This window comes from Ovis aries, chromosome 8 (assembly GCF_016772045.2).
Source record: "Ovis aries strain OAR_USU_Benz2616 breed Rambouillet chromosome 8, ARS-UI_Ramb_v3.0, whole genome shotgun sequence".
In the NCBI taxonomy this organism is placed as follows: Eukaryota; Metazoa; Chordata; class Mammalia; order Artiodactyla; family Bovidae; genus Ovis; species Ovis aries.
In genome coordinates this window covers 10,046,872-10,071,708 of record NC_056061.1, presented here as the reverse complement: position 1 = coordinate 10,071,708, position 24,837 = coordinate 10,046,872, and the positions used below count along the sequence as shown (strand labels likewise).

Sequence of the window (24,837 nt, the reverse complement as noted above, 5' to 3'; positions counted from 1 at the left end):
AGCTTTACACAGTAGGTCAGTTTGAAATATTTGACCCCTTTAGTGTTGCTCAGATGGTAAAGAATATGCCAGCGATGGGAGAAACATGGATTTGGTCGTTGCATCAGGAAGATGCCCTGGAGAAGAAAATGGCAAGCCACTCCAGTATTCTTGCCTGGAGAATCCCATGGATAGAGGAGCCTGGTGGGCTACAGTCCATGGCATGGTAGAGTCGGACACAACTAAGTGACTTAAACTTGGACTTTTCAGTCTCTAGGCAGCTAGCAAAACAGACTCAACCCTCATTTCATAGCTGTTGGGCTCAATCTCCTATACCCATAACAGAATATTGGCCTGGACATAATTTGTTCCTCCCTTGTGTGACAATCTTTCTGTCTTCTATAAGGGGAAAAAATGTTTTTTAAAGGATTTTTAGATACCATAGATCAGCATCTTCACTTTGCACTGGCCAGAAATGAAGGCCCTGGACTAGGAGTTAGAAGACCTGTGTTTGAGTCCCTCCTCTAATAAGCTGTGTCACTGTAAACACGTCCCTTACCCTCTCTAAGTTTGCTCAGCTGGATAAGCTGGATGGAATTCCCAGTGGAACCACCTGGAGGACCTGCAGGACCCCAGTTGCTGGCCTGCCCCCGGAAGCTCTGGTTGAGCAGTTCTAGAATGAAACAGGAGAATCTGCCTGATATACAAGTTCCAGGAGATACCAATGAGAACCCGGGCCAGATTATGCTAAAGTGCCTTCTGGCTCAACAGTACTATCCCCTCAGCCATCCCCCTCCAAAGGACCCCTTAGGTTTGCTTTCCAGAGTGAGTTATTTGTTTGACCTTTTTTTTAAGTGACCAGATATATAGTGGAGTATAATGCAACCATTTAACATGTCATAGAAGAATATTCACTGTCATGAGAAGCTACTATAATATATCATTAGGTTATAAAGAAGCTACACATTACAAAACAGCATATGCAGAAATGTCCAGTTATACATAGAAAATAAATCTTAAAAGATATATCTAAAATGTCAATAATAGTTATCTCTAAATCATAAAGTTGTAAAAATTTTATTTTCTTCTTTCTATGCATTTCTGTGTTTTCTAATTTTGTCTGTAACTCATATTTATTGATCATTTATTAGAATAAAGAATTCCCATGAGCAGAACAACTCCTGATTTCTCTAAGTTTTAATAATTATGGTTAAATACCAACCAGCACAAACTAAGACTCTTCAGGTATGAGATGAAATTGTCTAGGAGGCTTTAGAGAGGTAGCTATGACCTTCCTTAGCCTTTTGCCTAAAAAGTGTGGGCAATCGCTTTGTGCTGTTCTTCTTACTCAACAGAATTCTGTACACATGCACCTAAGTAGTCCTGCCCCAGGATCACTTGTTACAGCATCTCATTATTGCCTGGGTGATGTTTCCATAGAGCTTTTCCACAGCTAACTAGTAGGATCAACAGCCATAGCCTCCCAAGCTGGTCCCTCCTCCGTCCTTGACAATGGGTTGAAGTGTTTTAGATGAAGCTAGTTCTTCCTTTGGGACTAGGAGGGACTAGCTAGTATCTCTGTTAGAAAAATTAATATTTACTCCTAAAATAGGAATGTTAAATTATCACTGACATAAATTTTTATAGATGCCAGAAACCAGTTACCTGCTGTGGAAAGCTGTTTTGTTCCCCATGTGGGTTCGTGTCCCCTCCTGGAATTTCTAACTATACTGATGTCCCCAAAACATTGTTTTCTTCAACACCCACACTTCTTAAGGTTAGAATGAGCATGACTTCCTTGAAATAATATTTATTAAAATGGTTTTGCTGCTAAAAATTTTAAGGAATTAATACTATAGAAAAATGTTCCATTTCTGAGCCCTAGTAACTCCGTTTCTGAATAAACTTGTTTGATTGGAGGCATGGTGTCAAAAGGGCAGTGCAGTGGTGATTTCAAAACACCAGTCTCTCCAGAGCTGCAGCACACCACTGTTCTTTCTGCGTATACGCACAGTTCCCTCCTGTGCGTATCCCTTAAGAATGAGAAATTCAAAGGACTTTTTGATTTATGAGTGATAGTGTGTTTATTGTGGTAGCACTATTTACCATTTTACACTTTAACACCCACCCATATCGGTATCTATCATAGAATTTTTCCCTTTAAATGAATGTGTTTTGTGCTTGAGAAAATACATTTTTATGTACGACCTCAAGACTGTTGCCGTCTACATGTCTGCCCCATGTGTTTGCTATCATGGGTGAGGCTGCTGGGTTTGCCTTAAATAACTGGGAGCTCCGGCAGTTGCATCCGGATGGCTTGTTCACCGCAGTGCTGTCTCAGTAGCACCATCCAACACCAGCAATGCCTCCACAACCCCCTGGCTGTGAAAGAGGTGATGGGAAGGTTACGTCTAGAAGTTTCTTGCTTTGTTGAAAAACAGGCTCAAGACCTGGGAATTGCTGCATTTGTCCGTGTGTCTAGCCTCATCAGGAAAGGAAAGGGCCTCTCTTTATCTCACTCACATCTCCGTCTTCTGGTCCTTCACACACTGCCCTTAACTAGAAAACATAGCTCTGCTGTGCTTTACTGGTTCTGGTAGGTGAAAAACACAAGCTTTCGATTGGGTCTGTAAATTTTCCAACTGTGTTGTTATTGTTGTTCAGTTGCCAAGTCATGTCCAATTTTTGTGAATTGTGTGACTGCAGCACGCAAGGCTTCCCTGTCCTTCACCATCTCCTGGAGTTTGCTCAAATTCATGTTTGTTGAGTTGGTATGATCCTTTGTCGCCCTGTTTCCCTCCTGTCCTCAGTCTTTGCCAGCATCAAGGTCTTTTCCAGTGAGCTGGCTCTTCTCATCAGGTAGACAAAGTGTTGGAACTTCAGCTTTAGCATCAGTCCTTCCAAAGAATATTCAAGGTTTAGGACTGATAGTTTGATCTCCCTGCAATTCAAAGGACTCTCAAGAGTCTTCTCCTGCACTACAGTTCAAAAGCATCAATTCTTCGGCGCTCAGCCTTCCTTCTGATTCAGCTGTCACATCCATACATGACTACTGGAAAAATCATATCTTTGACTATATGGACCTTGTCAGCAAAGCGATGTCTTTGCTTTTTAATATGCTGTCTAAGTTTGTCATAGCTTTCCTTTCAAGGAGCAAGCATCTTTTAATTTTATGGCTGCAGTCACCGTCCACAGTGATTTGAAGCCGAAGAAAATAAAATCTGTCACTACTTCAACTTTTTCCCTTCTATTTGCCACGAAGTGATGTGACCAGGTGCCATGATCTTCTTTTTTTGAATGTTGAGTTCTAAGCCAGCCTTTTCACTTTCCTCTTTCACCCTCATCAAGAGGCTATTTAGTTCCTCTTCATTTTCTGCCACAAGAGTGGTATCATCTACATATCTGAGGTTATTTATATTTCTCCAGGCAATCCTAATTTCAGTTTGTGCATTTCACATGATGTACTCTGCATATCAGTTAAATAAACAGGGTGATGACACGCAACCTTGTCATACTCCTTTCCCAATTTGGAACCAGTCAGCTATTCCTTGTCCAGTTCTAACTATTCTAATTGACCCGCATGCAGGTTTCTCAGGAGGTAGGTAAGGTGGTCTCGGATTCTCATCTCTTTAAGAATTTTCCAGTTTGTTGTGATCCCCACAGTCAAAGGCTTTAGTGTAGTCAGTGAAAAGCAGATGTTTTTCTGGAATTCTCTTGCTTTTTCTGTGATCCAACAGATGTTGGCAATGTGATCTCTGGTTCTTCCACCTTTTCTAAATGCAGCTGGTACATCTGAGAGTTCTTCATTCATGTACCATTGAAGCCTAGCTTGAAGGATTTTGAGCATTACCATGCTAGCGTGTGAGATGAGTGCAACTGTTGTGGTAGTTTGAGCATTCTTTGGCATTGCCCTTCTTTGGGATTCAAATGAAAATTGACCTTTTCTAGTCCTATGGCCTCTGCTGAGTTTTCCAAATTTACTAGTATATTGAGTGCAGCACTTTAACAACATCATCTTTTAGGATTTGAAAAAGCTCTGCTGAGATTCCATCACCTCCACTAGCTTAGTTCATAGTGATGCTTCCTAAGGCCTACTTGACTTCGCACTCCAGGATGTCTGGCTCTAGGTGAGTGATCACACCATTGTGGTTATCCTGGTCATTAAGAGCTTTTTTGTACAGTTCTTCTGTGTATTCTTGCCACTCTGCTTACTCTTTTCTGCTTCTGTTAGGTCCTTACCATTTCTGTCCTTTATTGTGCCCCTTCTTACATGAAAGTTGCCCTTGATATCTCTAATTTTCTTGAAGAGATCTTTAGTCTTTCTCATTCTATTGTTTTCCTAGTGTACCATGGACTAAATAAAATACAATTTTATTTAAAATACAAGGTAAAGGTTTAAGTGACATTAAAGACAGTGATTTTACTTGCCTTTTTCCTACTTTCTAAAGGCGCTTACAGAATTTGAGTTGGAAGGCTTCACTGATGTTTGCTTGGTCTAGTATTTCTGTCCACATTCAATGTACACATACTTACTGTCATTTTAGAGGGATAGGATCTTCTTCCTTATTGTATTGCTTCTCACATCTCTGGTCCTTTATTCCATCCTTCCTGTTTGTTCATTTAGCAAAGCCAGCTTCTTTTAATGGGAAAAAAGGTATATCCCACTCTGTGCCATGACAGGCTTTATTACCACACAAGTTTTCCTAATTCGAGTAATAACTACCTCATTCAGGCTACTTCTTGAGAAATCTTACTTCCTTTCATAACCCAAGAATGGTCTTTTTTCTGTGATCAGGTATTACGCGTCCATCCTAGACTTATCCCAACCTATTAGAATCATCTCATTACTTGACTGTCTCCCCCACTCACATATGAGTGCCACGAGGGAGTACCTTCTCAGTGTGTTCTCTGACTGGACAGTCACAGACTTATAGGTGGTATTTAATCATTTAATGAATTGAGTGAATGAAGCCAGCTTGCCAGCCCAGTAGAGGAAAATCTCATATTATTTATTCAGCGCAAAGAGTGGAGTCCACATTGTCATCAACACAGGCCTGATTGATGCTAAATTAGCAAGTTAGGAAGCATTTTATACCCTGTTGTCATTTAAGACTCAATGTGATTGAAAAAGTAATTTTCTTTCATTATTTTTGTATTTACATTTATATTGTATATTTTATTTTGTAAATGAAGCTTGAGCCTAGAAACTGGATTTTATAATATTAAAATAAAATGTGTTTCCATGTCATAACATTTATTTCAGAACATAACTTTGAACATGAACCATACCTAAACAAAAAATATGTTTAAGGCATAGTGTTTTATATTTACTTATTAAGTCTACAGTACCCTTTAAAAGGAACATTTGTGTGTAGCTGTGCTAGTTTCTCTGAAGAGTCTTTTCTAAAGCTCAATTTTACTATGAAACACATTTTTCAGTATTTTACAGTTTTATCTGTCTTGTTTTGTGCACCTCAAAGCATTTATGTAGCATTTTTAAAAATGTTAATTTTTTCTTGTGCAGGCTGCCTTGACAGCATGTCTTTCTATTGATTGAAATTCCAACTCTATGCTGAGGAATAGAATTCATAGTATAATTGTGTTAACTAAGACAAAAAGAGCATTCAAAAGTGTTTAGCATATTTACGCAATTGTACAGAAGCATTATAAACTGAACATTTGGTCAACTATTACTGCAGCCTGGCCCTGCTTATGGTGGCTTAAGATTGTTTTTAGATGGTGACTCAAAGCAGAGACAGTATTTTTAGACAGTTTCACTCTCCCTCCCCTTTTTCATTCCCAAGCGTCCACTTTCAGGAGGAGAGAACAAAGAGGGTGAAACCTTACAGCGAACTCCAAAGAGCCCTATCTCCCTCATTTCTAATAATTATTTATGCTTTTGTAGCTAGATACTCCAGAAAGGCAACAATGGAGCCTGAAGCTGTAGCTGTACTCATAGACTCTGCAAAGCTTTAAAACTTTTTACTTTGGGGAATAAAACTAAAAAGATGAAATACGGAGATTTTTCTCAGTGTAATGGAACAAAATAAAATTATCCTCTCTTAAAATAAATGGCAGGTAGGGAAAGCAATTTTTCCTGTCACGAATAAAAGCTAGGGAAAACAAAATCTGCATTTGAAATATGTTATCTCAAAATGTTTTAAATAAAAAGAAGCTAAACTACATTGTACAGTACCTGTTCCCAAGGATGATTACAGTTTCTTGTTATTAAGTCCTGAGAAACACATAGTGTCCTTGGCAGGCAGCACTATAAAAACAAACAAGAAAAAAAAAAGACATAGTAGGTCAAATTAAATTTTTTTTTCTTTTTTGACTCAGGGGCTGCATTTTGCATTGTTTTAATGAGCGTGGACTCATGTAGTTTTCTCCATCTTGCATCCATGTTCACAAGCATGCAAAAGAAAGTAACTCTTTGATATATGAGACAATGTGAAGATCGAAAGTCCCCCAACCTGTGCAGTTCTATCTTGATCATCTATCTGTAAACTACAGGGGGGGAAAGCATGGATTGGAAATAAAAATTTCTTCCTAAACCCATCCCTGCTACTTACTAGCTTTGTATCCTGAGCGAGTCACTTAGGTTTTCTGAGCTTCTGTTTCTTCATTTGTAAAACAAAGTTTCAGATGCCTGCTTTACCTAAATCGTAAGACTGCTGAGGATGAAAAGAATCAAAATAGGAAAGTGTTTTACAAGTTTCTGGTCGGTCCTGTTATAGAGTTTAATGAGCTTGTTGAAGGTCACAGAGACATCTAACTAAACCTCTTGTTGAAGGTCATGGAGAGATTTAACTCTGAACTGCAGCATTTTTTAGCACTGGCACTGTTAATGCTTTTAGGCTGATTATTCGTTCTTATGGGGAGCTGTCCTGTGCATTATCAGAATATCCCTCCCTCTCTACCCACTAGATGCCTTTAGCATCCCCCAAATTGTGCCAGCCAAAAATATCTCCAGGGACTTTCCTGGTGGTCCAGCAGTTGGGACTCGGTGCTTCCACTGCAGGGTGCAAGGATTCTATCTCCGGTCCCAGAACTAAGATTCTGCATGCCGTGACAAAAAAAAGAAATCCTCAGACACTACCACATGTACCCTGGTGGGCAAAATTGTCCCAAGTAGAGGACCACTGATCCGGTGGTTCTAGGGCGAAAGTTCTTAAAACCATTTTTATGACAACATTTGTCACCATCAGTTATTCTAAGTAGTTCCTGGTTGGAATACTCCATGACATTGCGGCTCTCAGAATTCAAAAAGGGATGACTGGTTTTCAGCCACCATCTTTCTGTCTCTGAGTATCAGCAGTGGCATTGGCTTCTTGGGAAGGTCCCTGTGAATTGTTGTTGAAGAAGTAGAGTCTCCCAACAGAGATACTGACCACAGTGAGCCAGAAGTCAGACTCAGTAACCCCTGAAACTCCTTCCTGGGATTCTGTGATCATCCCCTAAAGGGCCCATCTGGTCTCTCTTCAGCAGCCCCTTCTCATCTGAACATTCATGGGCTTCTAATATCTGTCACCAGCTGAGAGGCCAGGGAGAGAAACACAAGTGTCTTCATAACTATTATCACAGACTCTTGACTTTAAGCCCTTGACGTTTGCACCAGTTGTCCAAGTTTACATTTTCTGTAAGAAGAGGTGAGCTCATGTCCTTCTACTTTGCTATCTATCTCCTCCCCACCCCATGCTTATATTTTATTTAGGAATCTTAACCTTTCTTCTTTGCCTGCTCCTTCAACTTTGTTCTCACTGCAGAACTTGATAGAAAAACTCAGCTGGAAGTTGATACGGAAACACAGCAGGGGCTTTTCTCACCAGCATCGTATGAAGAGTAACATCCTTCTGAATCACTTGATGAAAAGCAGATGCCTTCTGCCCTTGCACGACTCTTTGCTTTTCCTTTCCCCTTAACAGGGCTCATTAAATACACACCTCCTTTGACTGCGTTTGGGGACTTAAGTACCAGCTGTCCAAGAGTGGAATATTTTCGCTTCTGTTGCTCACTCCTTCCCCGCAAAAATGGCCCGGGACAAACTTCCACATCTTTATCTCCGACTGCGTGCTGCTCTCTTCCAGATGCTGTCACTCTCCGCAATTTATTATCACCCCTGAACTAGAACTTTCAGAGCATTTATGGTTGACTTTATTATATTTGTTTCATAATTATCCAAAACTATTGAGAAATTTGATGCATTTGATCTGGGCCTTATTAAATAGTCTGAAATAATTTTTTATCTATATGAATTAAATTTTTTGAAACAACTGAATTTTAAGATAACTTGCACTGACAAGCCCATGTATATAGTTGAATGTGGTTAAAAGCATTGGCATGACTGGAAGAGAGATTAGTGTAATTAACAATCATGACAAGAACCTGGAATTGCCCAGGAGTCTTCAGGATTTGGAAGTCTGTTCACAGAAGATCCAAAGCAGCTGTTTGAACCAATGGGAACAAGAACTGGATTACTTCATGGCAGTACAGTGTTAGTGTCAATTTAAACTTAATTTTTTTTTCCCTTTAAAGTGCATGTGAATTATTTTAATTACTGTATGGTTTATTTATGAAAGAACTAATTGGCTCCCTCTGTAAAATAGCAGTATCTGGCCCAACCAGGAGTCATTTTTCTTTGTAGACCAGCGAGCATCCTTACTGACCAGACTTACCTGATCCAGGTTCGATGTGCACTCAGCCCTTTTATCACATTATATAAGGAAAGCACTGTGGGTTTTTCTTCCTTTTCCAGGTGGCCTTTTTGAAGATGTAGCCAAGGGAGTCGACACATTCCTCTCCACAGCACGGGGTGCACCAGCAGTCAGCCCAGTGGGCAGCAGTTGCAGAGACAAGAACCCGGCTACAGAGAGAACAGGGCGTTGCAGTTCTGAGTTTCCTTGCTTGCATCTGTTCTCTAAGAGGAGTTAACTTTAAATCTCTGAAACACCGAGGCCGTGCAGAAAGTCATAGTAGCAGGTTGAGAGATAAGTATAGAATTTTCATCTCTGTTTCCCACCGAGAGGAACATTCAGATATGTGCTGTGTCAGCACCACCTGGAGAGAGAGAACTGGCGGAGACCCATCTGTCCTGTGTGGAGGCAGCGAGGGGCTTCGCTGGTGGAACTGAATGTTAGCTACTGTAAATCTTAGGACATAAGCTTCCAGAGAACTTCTCAGATTTGTTTTTAAAAAAATTTTTTTAAGAAAATATGGAACTTCTGTATACTTTCTTCAGAGGAGATGCTCAGTAAGTAAATGTCTGTTGAATGCCTGATTGTCAAATTAAAAGGTTTCCCATTTATGCAAAACTGCTCGTGTTCCTTTTCTTCTTTAATTCCTTTACCATTACCAAGTACGCTGCAGATGAAGAAATATACCTCACTGGCCTCCTGTTACAGAGTTGTCTGAGTCCTTGTGTGCTGGAGCATGTGGTAAGGGAACCGCTCAGAATGACAGAGCTGGAGGGGGTCCTACAGGGCGCAGGACCAGCCCTCATCTTAGGGAGAAGGTTTGAGACGTGCCTGTCATCTCACAGAAGGAGCCACCTCGGGGCTGGAGGTAGGCAGATTCTTCCTGCCCACTTCTTACTTAGGAGGACAGTCTCTAGATCTGCAGCTATACCTGCTCCTCTCACCAAGCCTGTTTGCTACCAAAGTCACCTTAGGCTGCTCGCTGCTTGAAAGTCAACACTCCAGAGACAAGTGTTGATTGGAATGGAAAACCTCCTTTATTCATGAGGCTGGCAACCTGAGGAGGTGGCGGACTCACGTCCAAAAACCAACTCCAAAGATGCCGCTCGACCACTGAAGTTTTTGAAAGAATCATTTGGGGAGGAGGTCAGAGTCTTCTTTATCTTCCCACACATGCAGACTTTCTTCTGACTGGCTGTTGGTGAGGTAACAAGGCTGTGCTCCAAGAATCTTGTGCTCACTCTGGGGTTCCCATCCCCCACCAGGATGGGGCCTTTAGTTTCTGCGTGTGTGCGTGCTTAGCCACTGAGTCATGTCCAACTATGTGTGACCTTATGAACTGTAGCCTGCCAGGCTCCTCTGTCCTTGGGATTCTCTAGGCAAGAATACTGGTATGGGTTGTCAGTGCCCTTCTCCAGGAGATCTTCCTGACCCAGGGATCGAACCCACGTCTCTTTTGTCTCCTGCATTGGCAGAGGGGTTCTTGACCACTCATACCACCCGGGAAGCCCTTTGTTCCTGCAGAAGAACTCAAGCATGTTGTTATGTATGTCCCTTCAGAAGGAACTAGGCTCCTGCTCTAATCGCTGCACTGTATCTTCTTGATGGGTCCTCCTTAGTTTCTGCATTCCTTCCCTTCTCTGATGAGAAATTGAATCTGCCCTTTGGAGTTCAGGGAAGGTCAAGGAGGCTGAATGAAGCCTATACCCTATGAACAAGAAACTGGAGACAAGGAAAGTAGTTGTATCCAGGAAGGCGCCACAGAGCCCTCCTCTGATTCATACTGGCACTAATTCTACCCTGTGGACTATCTAATACCTTTTTACTCAAAAATTTCCCTGTCTCCTAATTTCCTAACACCCTTAACACAGGGGTCACTGGCACGGTAATTTAGTGAACCTTCATAGCTGCTTCTTCCTTGTAGTTTAACCAAAACAGGGGTCCTACTAGCAGAGCAGTGGTGTAGCACTCTTAATGGTGCAGCTGGTGGACATAGGAATAAAAACCCCGTTTTTGATCCTGCAGAGTCATTTTATTAAGCACAGTTTGAAGCACTGTAGTTCTCAGTATTTTTTCCAAGACTCACGGTCATAAAGGAAAATTGGTTTGACTTCACTTACACTACTCAGCTGCCACACACCTCAGTGACTTTCAGTGCTTTAGATTTCTACCTGTCAGTATAGAACAGAGTTTCTCAACCTTAGTACTATTTACATTTGAAGCTGAATAAGTTTTTGTTGTGGAAGACTGTCCTCTTCTGTAGGGAGGAGAAACTTTTTTTCCATACACTTCTAAGTTCAGTGGTTAGGGCTTGCAAATCAAGCTGAGAAAAGACAGATTAATGACAGAAATAAAACCAATTTAATTACATACCTCTGAACAGAAGTTTCACAAGGAAATGAGACTTTAGGAAGTGACCAGATGATTGAGATTTATATACCATCTTAGACAAAGAGAAGGGAGTTTAAGGCTTCTGGGCAGGGGGCATTAAGTTCTAGGAAGGTGAGGGGAGGAAATACATCATAAACAAGGGTTGTCTTGTGCAGATAATGACAATAAGAGTTGTCCAGCTGTGGCTCTTTTCCTGTTCAGAGACACCTTTACAAATGGAAATTTCCTTTTGTGAATGTAAATTTCCTTTACAAATGGGGAAATTTATATTTTTACTCAGTTAAGGAGAGATTAAAAAGCTTTTCTTGCCTCTGCTGGTTCTCAGTTGTCTTTAGCTCAAAATAATCCTGATGCCATAGTGGGATATTTGGGGTAACATATTCTGGTGCCCTTCAGTGGACTGGAGGATGTTTAGCAGCATTCCTGGCCTCCACATGCCAGTTGCCCCCTACCCTAGCTGTGACAACAAAAAAATGTCTGCAGACATTGCCTTAGTGGCTGAAAAAAAAATGTGAAAGTGAAGTTGCTCAGTCATGTCTTGACTCTTTGCAACCCCATGGACTGTATACCACGCTCCTCCATCCATGGGATTTTCCAGGCAAGAATACTGGAGTGGGTTGCCATTTCCTTCTCCAGGAGATATTCCCGACCCAGGGATTAAATTTAGAGGCTGAAGTTGACCTCAGTTTAGAGCCACTGCTCTTGAGGCTGTGTCATGAAAATGAGATTTGGTGGTTCCCTTCTGGCAGATGACCTGGTTTTAGTATACTATTGTTTATGCAGATAAACGCTGCTGCTGAATACCTTTGTGTGACTATTTCTTAAGAGTTCAGTTTATTTTTACCTAATTGTTGGAGATTGGAATAAATCTGATGACGCAATGGAATAAATTAGATGTGCCTGGAGCAGAATTCCCTTGAGATAGTTCTTCTTCCTCTGGAAATGAAAGGAACTGTTTCCATACTGATACTTGTTTACAGTATAGACGGTGAAGGTGATCATGATTTCAAAGATAACTTTGAGAAACATACCCCATGGAAAGAGTGTAAGCCTTCTCTCTGAAGGCGAGAAGGAGAGCCTTGAAATAAGGCATGGCTCGTTTCTATAGGCTGAATAATTTCATAGTCTAGTGAATGGGGAGATTTTTCCAATTATTTTGGGGAAGGGGCGGAGATTTCCGGAAATGGCAGAAATGGAGCCACCACCCATTTGGGGCCTTGTACGGTCAGCCTCAGGCTTCCCTGGTGGCTGATCCTTTTCTTCGGTGGTAAAGAATCTGCCTGCAATGCAAGATATGTGGGTTAGATCCCTGTGTCAGGAAGTTCCCCGGGAGAGGGAAATGGCAACCCTCTCCAGTATTCTTGCCTGGGGAAATTCCATGATCAGAGGAGCCTGGCGGGCTACAGTCCTTGAGCTCTCAAAAGAGTTGGACACAATTAGGGACTAAACAACAACAATAACCATGGTCAGCCTCAAAACTGTCATGGTGCTGGTAACTGTGTTGTTTAGCATATGCTAATATGTTATAATGAGCATTTTAATGAGGCTCCAGGTCTACTAGAAGTCAAATCTTCTGCCATCTTGGACCCAGTTGGTTCTAACCAGTTTTTGCCAAGTTCTGTAGCCATGTCATTCTTCTAAAGGTTGTGACCTGCTCCCTTCCCTCCTGTTTTGGAGTGGCTTTGAGAGGCAGGAGCAAGAGGAGGGGCCACACACACACACAGGGACGATTTCTGTCCACACACTACACTTAACATGGGTGAAGTTGCATCTATCATGTCACCTGCAATCTTGAGATGATGAAGCTCTCAACCGAAGCTCAGTCAGTCTCCACTGGTTCTCCCAACGGAGGGAAAGGTCCGCACAACTATGCCAGTGTCCAGAGTGAGCTATTCTAGTCTAGTCACTGGGTAGGTCCGAGAATGACATGTCTAAACCTGGGAGAGTCTGTTTTGGGGGGCCAAGGAGGGTGGGGAAAGAAGGGAAGTGGGACCTTTTCTGTCTTTCTTTTATACAGGGAAAATTGGAGGTCGGTGTGTGAGAGAGAGAGAAAGAGAAATATCCAGCATCAGAGATCTGCATTTGGAAAACCACATTAAGAAGACTAAGAGAATTGAAACACGCTGTACAGCCTTAATTTTGGCCCTTAAGGATTCATTCCACATTAGCCTCCTGTGTCTTGTGAATACAATTCCAGACCTTATACTGTAGTATTCCTAGATAATGGTACAGAGAATTTTGTGACACTAATTAGAGGCTACTAAGGACCACAAGCATAGTGCAATATCAATTCCCAGCCCATCTTTTATACCTCTAAAAACTTAAACCTAAGTTGTGAATGAAGATCAAAAAGCATCGCTCACCTACGATGCCATCATCACTAACCTCACATAAGGTTAAGTGGTAACACACTGCAGTCACGCCCTGAGAGGAATTCAGGGTGAAAACCAAAATGAGGTACTCTGAGCTTTGGACGAGCAGGCCCCTTAGAAACTTAGATGTATATCTCAGGAAGGAATTTTTTTTTTTTTTCTGGCTGTGCAACATGTGGGGACTTAGTTCCCCAATCAGGAATCAAACCTGTGTCCCCTGCATTGGAAGCATGGAGTCTTAGCCACTGGGCCACCTGGGAAGTCCCAGGAAGAACTTTAACAAACCAGATGCTTTCATCTTTCCATACATAGTTCAGTTCAGTTCAGTTCAGTTCAGTTCAGTCGCTCAGTCATGTCCAACTCTTTGCGACCCCATGAATCGTAGCACGCCAGGCCTCCCTGTCCATCACCAACTCCCAGAGTTCACTCAGACTCATGTCCATCGAGTCAGTGATGCCATCCAGCCATCTCATCCTCTGTCGTCCCCTTCTCCTCCTGCCCCCAATCCCTCCCAGCATCAGAGTCTTTTCCAGTGAGTCAACTCTTTGTGCATGAGGTGGCCAAAGTACTGGAGCTTCAGCTTTAGCATCAGTCCTTCCAAAGAACACCCAGGACTGATCTCCTTTAGGATGGTCTGGTTGGATCTCCTTGCAGTCCAAGGGACTCTCAAGAGTCTTCTCCATCACCACAGTTCAAACGCATCAATTCTTTGGTGCTCAGCCTTCTTCACAGTCCAACTCTCACATCCGTACATGACCACAGTCCAACTCTCACATCCACACATGACCACAGGAAAAACCATAGGGAAGCAGTAAATCATGAACCCAAGATGCCTGTTCTTTGCAATTAGCAGTAATCTTTTACTAAGATGCGTGCTTGACTACATGTATTCCCTCACCATAAGTCACATATAAACAGGACTTTCCCCTACCTCTCTGAAGCAGTTTCCTCGGAAGTAACTGAGTAGCTGTCTTCTGGACTATAGTCCTCAATAAGACCCTTAGTAAAACTTCAGCAAACAACCCTTATGGTCTGTGTTTTTCTTTAAGTTAACAAAGTGGTTATCTGTTAACTTAAATAAGTGGCTTTGTGAACCTATTCTCACCTAGTGTAATTACAGTTCATATACCCTGTTGAACATTTCTATTGGCCACTCATTTTGCAAACCAGCTTCTGAACTTTGTTCATTTAACATGCATTTATGCAACGCCTTCTATTGATACATGCAGAACACGGTTATGGATACAACAGAATCAATAAAACAAAGTCCCTGCTCTCATAGAACTCTCATGGGGGAGCTGACCAAAAAAAAAGTACTGCTGCTGCTGCTGCTGCTAAGTCACTTCAGTCATGTCCGACTCTGTGTGACCCCATAGACGGCAGTCCACCAGGCTCCCCCATCCCTGGGATTCTCCAGGCAAGAATACTGTCTCCAATGCATGAAAGTGAAAAGTGAAAGGGACGTTGCTCACTTGTGTCTGACTCCCAGTGACCCCATGGACTGCAGCCTACCAAGCTCCTCCATGGGATTTTCCAAGCAAGAGTATTGGAGTGGGTTGCCATTGCCTTCTCTGAAAAAAAAGTACTATATGTTATTATAAAATACTGTGTTAAGTTATGTTATGGCACTTCCCAGGTGGTGCTAGTGGTAAAGAACCCACCTGCCAATGCGGGAGATGTAAGAGACTCAGGTTTGATCCTTGGGTCAGGAAGATCCACTGGAGAAGGAAATGGCAACCCATTCCAGTATTCTTGCCTGGGAAATCCCATGGATAGAGGAACCTGGTGGGCCACACTGCATAGGATCACAGAGTCAGAGAGGACTGAAGCGACTTAGCACATATGCACATGTTATATTGTACAGCAGTACAATTTTTAAAAATAATAAGTACAATAAGAAAAAACTGGATAAAGGGAGAGTGAAGGGAGGTGCAAGTTGAGCCTAAAATGTACAAAATGTTTCAACTCTATTAGGACTGACTGTGGAGATACATTGTTAAATTCCAGCAAATGGAGTAGAAACCACAACCATATATCTGTTGCCAAAAGTGGCTTGGCTAAACAAGGATACACCTGGATATTAGCAAAGCTTGTTTGATTCCATTGATTACAGAAGAGCTGACTAGAACCCAGATGTAATTGGGTTTGTAGTAACCACTTTGGTAATTAAACCCATCAGTAAGCCCTTGTAGTAAAAAGTGCTGACAAGGTTAAATGGTTTTGCCTGATAGATAAAGCCAGGCTAGTTGCTGACCCTGGAACATTTGTTTTTGTTCTTAGTGTATAACAAAGATCAATTGGGTTCGTGTTTTGTTGGAATTCAGGATGTTGGGATGAGTGGTACATCTTATTCTGCAGTTAGAAAAGCTTTAACATTTATCTTACAAATCAGAGGCAGGGTTACATTGCTTATCTAAACCATTATCAGATCAGTTCAGTTCAGTTCAGTCACTCCGTCGTGTCCAATTTTGAGACCCCATGTATTGCAGCACACCAGGCCTCCCTGTCCATTACCAACTCCCGGAGTTCACTCAAACTTAGGTCCATCGAGTCAGTGATGCCATCCAGCCATCTCATCCTCTGTCGTCCCCTTCTCCTCCTGCCCCAGATCCCTCCCAGCATCAGGGTCTTTTCCAGTGAGTCAACTCTTCACATGAGGTGGCCAAAGTATTGGAGTTCCAGCTTCAGCATCAGTCCTTCCAGTGAACACCCAGGACTGATTTCCTTTAGGATGGACTAGTTGGATCTCCTTGCAGTCCAAGGGACTCTCAAGAGTCTTCTCCAACACCACAGTTCAAAAGCATCAATTCTTTGGTGCTCAGCTTTCTTCACAGTCCAACTCTCACATCCATACATGACCACTGGAAAAACCATAGCCTTGACTAGACGGACCTTTGTTGGCGAAGTAATGTCTCTGCTTTTCAATATGCTATGTAGGTTGGTCATAACTTTCCTTCCAAGGAGTAAGTGTCTTTTAATCTCATGGCTGCAATCACCATCTGCAGTGATTTTGGAGCCCCCAAAAATAAAGTCTGACATTGTTTCCACTTTTTCCCCATCTATTTCCCATGAAGTGATGGGACCAGATGCCATGATCTTTGTTTTCTGAATGTTGAGCTTTAAGCCAACTTTTTCACTCTCCTCTTTCACTTTCATCAAGAGGCTTTTTAGTTCCTCTTCACTTTCTGCCATAAGGGTGGTATCATCTGCATATCTGAGGTTATTGATATTTCTTCCAGCAATCTTGATTCCAGCTTGTGCTTCTTCCAGCCCAGCATTTCTCATGATGTACTCTGCATAGAAGTTAAATAAGCAGGGTGACGATATACAGCCTTGACGTACTCCTTTTCCTATTTGGAACCAGTCTGTTGTTCCATGTCCAGTTCTAACTGCTGCTTCCTGACCTGCATATAGGTTTCTCAAGAGGCAGGTCAGGTGGGCTGGTATTCCCATCTCTTTCCGAATTTTCCACAGTTTATTGTGATCCACACAGTTAAAGGCTTTGGCATAGTCAATAAAGCAGAAATAGATGTTTTTCTGGAACTCTCTTGCTTTTTCCTAAACCGTTATATGCATTCTTAAATATAATCTTAATTCTCAACAACATTCAGTGTGACTTTATATAAAAATTTCTCTTTGTTTGCCTCTTGAGATACTTCAAGCTTTTATCTGTTGACTGGAGCTCACCATTCCTTAATCTGGGAGAAAAAGTTGCGGGGACTTAGATGGAAATAAGTTATTTTAAGAGATAATTTCTCTAGTTTTAAGAAGAATAACAAGAGAAACACTTGATCAAAACATGTTTAAAAGCATCCAAACTATACTATTTTCTTTATTTTAAAAATGAGTCCATTTTTATTGATAAATAGACAAAACGAATTTGTTCTCAATCCTGTTATGGATAAATTAAGAAACCCATTTTCAAGACTTCGCATTTGTTCTAGGGTCCTTGGAGTACAAGGCACAATTGGAGTGCAGGATTTGTGTCCCCGTTCTGCCTTGTGAGGTAAGGTAACTTATCTGTGACCTTCCACAGCCTTTCTTTAATATTTTTATTTGATCTCTTAACATTTCATAGATTAAAACTTTTTCCTGCTATTTTATTACTTGTTTTGTAGGCCAAAAAAAAAAAAAAGATAAGAATCTTTATGGCCAAAATTTGTTTATATACACTCTATCAGTATATTGGATGCAGATTTCAATACATCTACTACAAAGACCCAAATCGGGAATACCATAAATGAGTAACCTAATTGAAAATCATTGCAGCCGTAAACTACCTACTGCAGTTTCTGGCTGAACCTTTTCTAAAGGTTTTTCAAAAAAAGCACGACTTGTTACCCTTTGCCCAGAACCCTCCCAGGCTTCAGGAGGCCATGGCAGGCTTTCTGCAGACTTAAGCTGGGAAAGGAATTATAGAAACAAAGCATTCTGTAAGTGCTGATATAATAATGGCATCTCTATTTCTCCACTGAGTCTTAGGAAACCAGTGTTTGGAAACAGGACACAGATCTCTGACCGGTATTTCCCTTTACACTTCCCGCCACCACCACCCTCTCATTTCTCCCTGAGGAGTACTGTTTCCAGGAAAAGGAGCCAGAAGCACCTGCCTTGGTTACCCTTTCATATACTCCCTTCCAGAATCAAGACTTAGGGTTGGAAACTGGCGTGGCCTCTTCACATGAAGCTTTCTCTTCATAGGATGGTGAGAGTACAAAATCAGTCACCATTAGTTTTATGTTCCATCATAAAGCCCATGTTGGTCTTCCCCAGTAGCTCAGAGGTAAAGATTTCTATAAAGCCCATACTGGGCTTCCCTGGTGGCTCAGCAGTAAAGATTTGCCTACAGTACAGGAGCCACAGGAGACGCAGGGTCGGTCCCCGGGTTGGGAAGATCCCCTGGAGGAGGGCATGGCAACCCATTCCAGTATTCTTGCCTAGAAAATCCCTTAGACAAGAGGAGCTTGGTAGGCTACAGTCCATAGGGTCACAAAGAGTCAGACATGCCTGAAGCGACTTAGCATGCACACATACACAGTAGTACATATTGGACTCAGAAAGTATACCATCTACTTCAACTTTTGGAAAAAAGTTACTCATTTGCAGCTCCTCCCCGACCCCTACAAATATTCTGAATAATAAACTTGACAAAGGGCACTATAAATCCTCTCACTTGTTCATATGATTACAAAGTTTAGTGCAAATGTTAAGAAAGATTTCTTGAAATAATGTACCTAAAGTAACAAAGGGATTGAATTAAATTTCCACATTTTAATTCAATTAAATCTAAGAAGCAATGTCAAGAAAAAAGAAAAACTGGCCAAGGTTCTTTCTCATCTAGCATAGCAGAGTATGCTGTTTTATTTTAACAAAAATAAGTTGAAACATATTTCTAAATTTTTGTAAAGAAATCACAAGCAGATTGAAAATATATGTGTTAGAAATCACTAGAGGAAAAAAAGAGGCTTGATCAATAAAACACATTCCCTGTGTATCTTTTCAACCCTGTGATAATTGTTCAAGGCAATTTTAGAAAACACTTGTATTTATATACTCCTTTGCTTTGTTCTGTCAAACCAAGGATTTCTTCTCCATAACGTCTGCTGCCTGGGGCACATTTAATGGTTGTATTTCTTTCACAATCAACAGAGTCTCTCTGAGTGCATACTGTCCTGAGACCTTCTTTTGAAAGGATTAACATTTAGAATGGGAGGTGAGAAAAAGCGCCTGAGAAGAGAGCCCCACAAAGGGGTAAGTGATGATACCAAACCACTGGTATAGACCACAGTGGCTGTAGGAGTCCAGAGAGCCTCCTCCCGATGCACGTGGCTGAGGGAGATGAGCTTGTTGGATGAGGCAGGCTTTGATGGGGGCTTTAAGTGATCATTAAGAGTTGTAAGGACAGGAAGATGAAGACACCCAAGAAGAAGAGCATTTCAGGGTGGTAAGAACATTTGGCTAGACTGGAGGAGTTGAGATGGGAAGTGAATGATAAGACAGAAAAAGAGTTCTTGTTAGTTTGTATTAGTAGAAAGCACTGAAGGCCATCACGAAACCAGAGAATCTTCCCCCTGACTTTTCAGGACTGAGCACAGCACGATTAAGGGACACATCTGTCTTTTGTGCCTCTGAAGGCCTTTTGAGCCCTGGGGTTCAGCGGCAGTGTTTAACAGTGAAAGGGCACTTGAGTCTGACTGCCTGGTTGAAATGTCCCCTGTGAAATCATGAGAAAGTTACTAACTTCATCTTTATTTTTTGTTTTGTTTCAAATTTGGAGTATAGGTGATTTACAATGATGTGTTAGTTTCAGGTGTACAAGAAAGTGAATCAGTTATACATATACATATATCCACTCTTTTTTAGATTCGTTTCCCATATAAGCCATTATGGAGTATTGAGTAGAGTTACTTGTACTATACAGTAGGTCCTTGATTATCTATTGTATATATAGCAGTATGTGTGCATCAACCCCAGTTCCAGTTTATCCCTCCCCTTGTTCCGCTCAGTAACCATAAGTTTGTTTTCTTCATCTGTAACTCTCTTTCTGTTTGGTAGGTTACGTTCATTTGTAGCCTTTGAAGATTCAGCTTATAACCAATGCCATATGACATTTTTCTTTCTCTGTCTTTCTTCACTTAGTTTGGCACTCTCTAGGAACCTCCACGTTGCTGCAGGTGACATTGTTGTGTTCTTTTTAAGGCTGAGTGCTCTTCTGTTTTATATGTGTATCGCATCCTCCTTATCCATCCCCCCGTTGATGGACATTCAGATTGCTTCCGTGTCCTGGCTATTGTAAACAGCGCTGCAGTGAACACTGGTGTGTGTATTTCTTTTTAATTTTGGTTTTCTCCAAATATATGCCCAGGAATGGGATTGCTGGGTCATTTGGTAGTTCCATTTTTAGTTTTTTAAGGAACCTCCACAATGCTTTCTGTAGTGGCTTCGCCCATTTACACTCCCACCAACAGTGTAGGAGGGTTCCCATTTCTCCACATCCTTTCCAGCATTTATTGTTTGTAGACTTTTTGATGATGGCCATTCTGACTGGTATGAGGTGATACTGTAGTTTTGATTTGCATTTCTCTAAAAATTAGCTATGTTGAACATTTTTTCATGTGATTTTTTGGCCATCTTTAGCCTCATATTCTTTTTTTTTTTTTCCTGTGCCACACGGGAAATCTTAGATCCCCTACCAGAGATGGCACCCGTGCCACCTGCATTGGGAGCTTGGAGTCTTAACCACTGGACTGCCAGGAAGTCCCTGCAACCTCATCTTTAAAATGAGATACAAAAATTAGTATCTATGTCAGGAATTTTTGAGTATTACATGGGTTAACACATTCATAGTGTTTAGAATGTTGCCTTGTGAACCATACATTTTAGCTGTAATTATTATTCCATGAGTTAGCTATTCTTTGCCACTCCTCCTTCCCACTGCCTATGAAATTTATTTTCTGAAATTTTAAGCAGGAGAATGATATGATGAAGGTGATACATTAGGAAAATTAATCTGGTAGCAAAGCACCCAGTAGATTGAGAAACAAAGGATGATCTATTGTTACAAAACAAGAAGTGGCTTTCCAATTCCCAAAAAACTGTCAAAGGACATCTTGACCATAACAATTTTGTCAGTGCTTTTTCCTCTTCTACTCTTAATCATTTTTGAAGGCCATTAAAAGTAGAGTAGGATACATCCTTTTCCATGTGCAGTCAACTCTGATCTACCACAGTGCAGGATAACCTATTCTCAGCACTTTCACATAGGCCTTTTACAATGAGTTCTTTTTCAATATTCTCTTGCAAGCAGAAAAACTTTTGCAATAATCTTTGAGAGGAAAGGAAGCCAACCCAGAAGTTTCTAACCAGTCCAATGTGCCTTTTATATAATTTCCAGAAGTACCAGGAGTTCTTTTTTGCTGTTCAGTGTCACTGGTTCTCAGGAGACCAAGGTGAAGTCTTCGTGGTGAGCAAGCCATTCTGTTATATTCTTAATTCTCTTGGGTATTTTTCTCCTTCCCTTATGTTCAGCATCAAGCTATAGGGCGCCAGCAGTGTAAAATACTTAACCAGAAGTTAAGATGGGAAAGAAGTTGTTGAATATGTTACTACATTTCAGAAAAGTGAGCCCTTTTCTTCTTAGAAAATAATTCAACATATTCTTGAAATGAAGTAAGAACTAATATTTGAGTAATGTAACCCTGGTGGCTCAGATGACAAAGAATCTGCCTGCAATGCAGGAGACCTGGGTTTAGTTCCTGGGTCAGGAAGATCCTCTGGAGAAGAGAATGGCTATCCACTCCAGTTTTCTTGCCTGGAGAGTTCTATGGATGGAGGAGCCTGGCGGGCTACAGTCCATGGGGTTGCAAAGAGTTGGATATGACTGAGTGACAAACACACACACCTTCATATCTGTATAGTCTACTGTAGTCAGCTCAGCATAGGGAAGTAGACAGGTGGGGTTAGATGAGTACAAGTGAACCATAATTCTCTGGTTCTTATCCTCATCTGCTGGTGAAAATTCTGCAGCTCCCTGGAGAATTCTATCTAAGGGGTGTTCATATGTATCACCTGCAGTCTGTAACCTTCCCTGTGGCATCTCCATTTTCATTTTGTTTTATCCAGCATCGTTTGGATAATCTCCATTGCCAAGGTATCCATGGTGGGGCTGTTGAGTGTGAGTATAGTGTCTCTTTCTCCTGGATGTCCCCCATTGCAACAAAAGGGTGCAGTTGTCTTGGAAACTTGGATAAGCCATTCTCCTACAGAAAGAGGAAAAAGTTGAATCTATTTTGTGTTACAGTTTGTGACATAAATCCCAAAGCAGTGTTTCCCTGCACCCCAGTGTCTGTAGTTTGTACTTAGTGAAAACTGATTAGCAATTTTAAACATTTGAAGTCCCCATGCCATTGGCTAGACTTAAATTTTGAGTACCACACACAAAAATGCCACTTTTGAACCAAACCCATGTGCAGAATTTTGTTTTTGAAATGAATTTCTTCCAGGAAGTTTCTTGGCACTGTTTGAAGCTGGGACTCCAATACAGTTACATATTTTTGAGTATTCTACCCTCACTGAATTGTTATAGGCATTAACCAATTTTTTTCTTTCTAGTTTAAGTTTCAAGCAGTTATACAGAATTACTAAATTTGTGGATATGGCTATGGCTATGGTGAAAATTGATTGAATTCAGCTGATTTTTGCAGTTATATTCTATCCTAGGAAAGCTATCTTCAAGAAAGAAGTACTATGTGATATCACTTATATGTGAAATGTAAAAATGTCAAACCTGTAAAACACAGAGTGATCAATGGTGGTCACTAGGGACTGGGCACTGGGGTAATAGGATTGTTGTTGTTTAAGGGTGCAAACTTATAAACAAGTAGTAAATAAGCCATGGAGAGCACAGGATAATGAATAGAGATAACACTATTGTACTAATTGTGTGAGGTGATATTACTTCATTGGCAATAGTAGATAAAAATGTATCAGAGTAACATATTGCATACCTTCATCATATCTGATGTTACATAGGTTTATTAATGTACTTTTTTAAATTAAAAGAGTATGAAAATTGAAAAAGAAGAGCCATCTTCTTTGTATCTTAGGTCATTTGATTTTATTTTCAGAGAAAATTGCTGTGAAGCAAAAATCTCATGTAGAGCTTCCAAGTGAATGTCAAAATCAATTTATAATGATTTTTCTGTTTTATTTTGTGTAATAAAGTTAAACTGGAGTTCGAACCTTTTGAAGGCTACAAGTCCCTTGAGGGCAGGCCGAATGTTTCATTCATCTCCTCAAGCCTGTGCTCAGCATGGTATCTCGTACAGAGAGGGCATCTATTAAGTGTTGTCATCATTAATTATGCTCTTGAGGACATTAAGATGGAAAACTGGAAAAGCTGAATCAATTGGACACAATCCTGTAATCTGAGTCAGTCCATTTTTACAAAATGTGCATCTCTGTTGAAAGCTCTTACATCCTTCAGGGCTGTTTTCGATATCAATTTCTCTTAGAAACATTTTCCTTACCAGCTCAAAAATATTCCTCTTTTGAAAATATAATTTTCAGAAGTACAGTGATTAAATCTTTGGTTCTATCATAAATGCATTTGAAGACATTAACCCATGGCTGTGAAATGCAGATGAAAATCCAATCTTGATTGAATCATATGCTCCTAGATGACTATAATGACCAGGTTTGCAAATCCATTCTATGTCCCGACTCTTTCCTGACCTGGTTTGGAAACTTTGTGTAAAGTGGCACTTTATCTCTTATTAATTCCAAAGATGACAGACACAGGATTTCATTGTCTAGTTAGTGGAAGCTGCATTCTCTGATTAGCTGCCTTGCCCTTTTTGAAGCTTTGATTTATTGGGGCAGAGCAAGCACTGGCTTTTGTGTGTATTGAAAGGAAACTAGGGTAAGGAATAATTTATGGTTCTCTCTTTGCAGCTGGAAAAAAATAAAGGTTATTTTCATTATATCGCTACAGGAACTGTTCGAAAACAAAAGAAAGATAGTGTAATAAGTAGAAACCCAAAGAATGACATTGAGCTACTGTTTCAGTTGACTTAAAAAATTTGTTAAAATCATATTTGGAAGCAGATTGGCTCTTCTGAACGCTTATCTTAATTTTACAGAGAATAGCGTCTCTTCCAATTTGGCATGAGGGCTGTGCAGAGCAGCATTTCTGAAGCTCCCAGGCAAGTTATATTTGCCAAAACAAAGTGTGGGCGGAAGGGAGCAGGAAAGAACTGGCTGGTAGCACTTTCTACCTGGGAAAATGCTGCCAAAGAGGAATCCACAACAGAAGTGCCAAAGAAAAAGCACTCAACTCTCCACAAAGATTAAAGCATAGCAAATGTTAGACAACACCAAACTTGTTTGGGCCTCCCAAGATTTCATTTTTGTCCTTTTTATGCTCAATAAAGCCTGTGTTTGGTGAGATGCTTGCTACATAATCCTTCTAGTAACACATATTAGGAAAGCCTCACAGAGTCAGAGTGTTTTCTGTAAGAGAACAAAGCCTGCATTGCCTCTTGCGAGCCAGCCAAGATTCTTTAATCGTCACAGTGAGTGTGCACGCTTCCAGTCGAGTTTATTCCAGATTCCAACTCCAGCTCTTATAGTCATGGAGAAATAAGATTTCAAAATCTTGAGTAGGAAGCCAAGTGAACAGGTAGAGTGACATCTGTTGGTGGATGGATTAGGGTCAGATAGAAGAACATTCTAAGCAGAGAACAGCAGCAGGGACCGATAACCAGAAGTAGGAGAGTTGAGGTGTGTTTGTGGAATGGTAAGCCATCTGGTTCAATAACAGGTAACATTTTTAGGCATTTGCAATATGCTAGGTAGTCACTCATTTATTTGTGGAAGGATTACATTGAAGATACCTTTTCTAA

General features: G+C 40.9%; 1 protein-coding gene across 3 annotated transcripts in view; it reads left to right on the top strand.

The window, feature by feature from the left end:
• UBE3D (ubiquitin protein ligase E3D) overlaps positions 1–24,837 on the top strand; it is a 329,217-nt gene that overhangs the window by 154,263 nt on the left and 150,117 nt on the right. For 2 of the 3 annotated variants that reach the window (XM_060419386.1, XM_042253172.2), the window contains one exon: positions 17,380–17,441. In XM_060419386.1, coding sequence (XP_060275369.1) covers positions 17,380–17,441 — 62 coding nt within the window. Of the gene's footprint in view, positions 1–8,734; positions 9,291–17,379; positions 17,442–24,837 lie in introns of those variants that run through there. The other variant, XM_004011125.5, reaches the window with a different exon arrangement.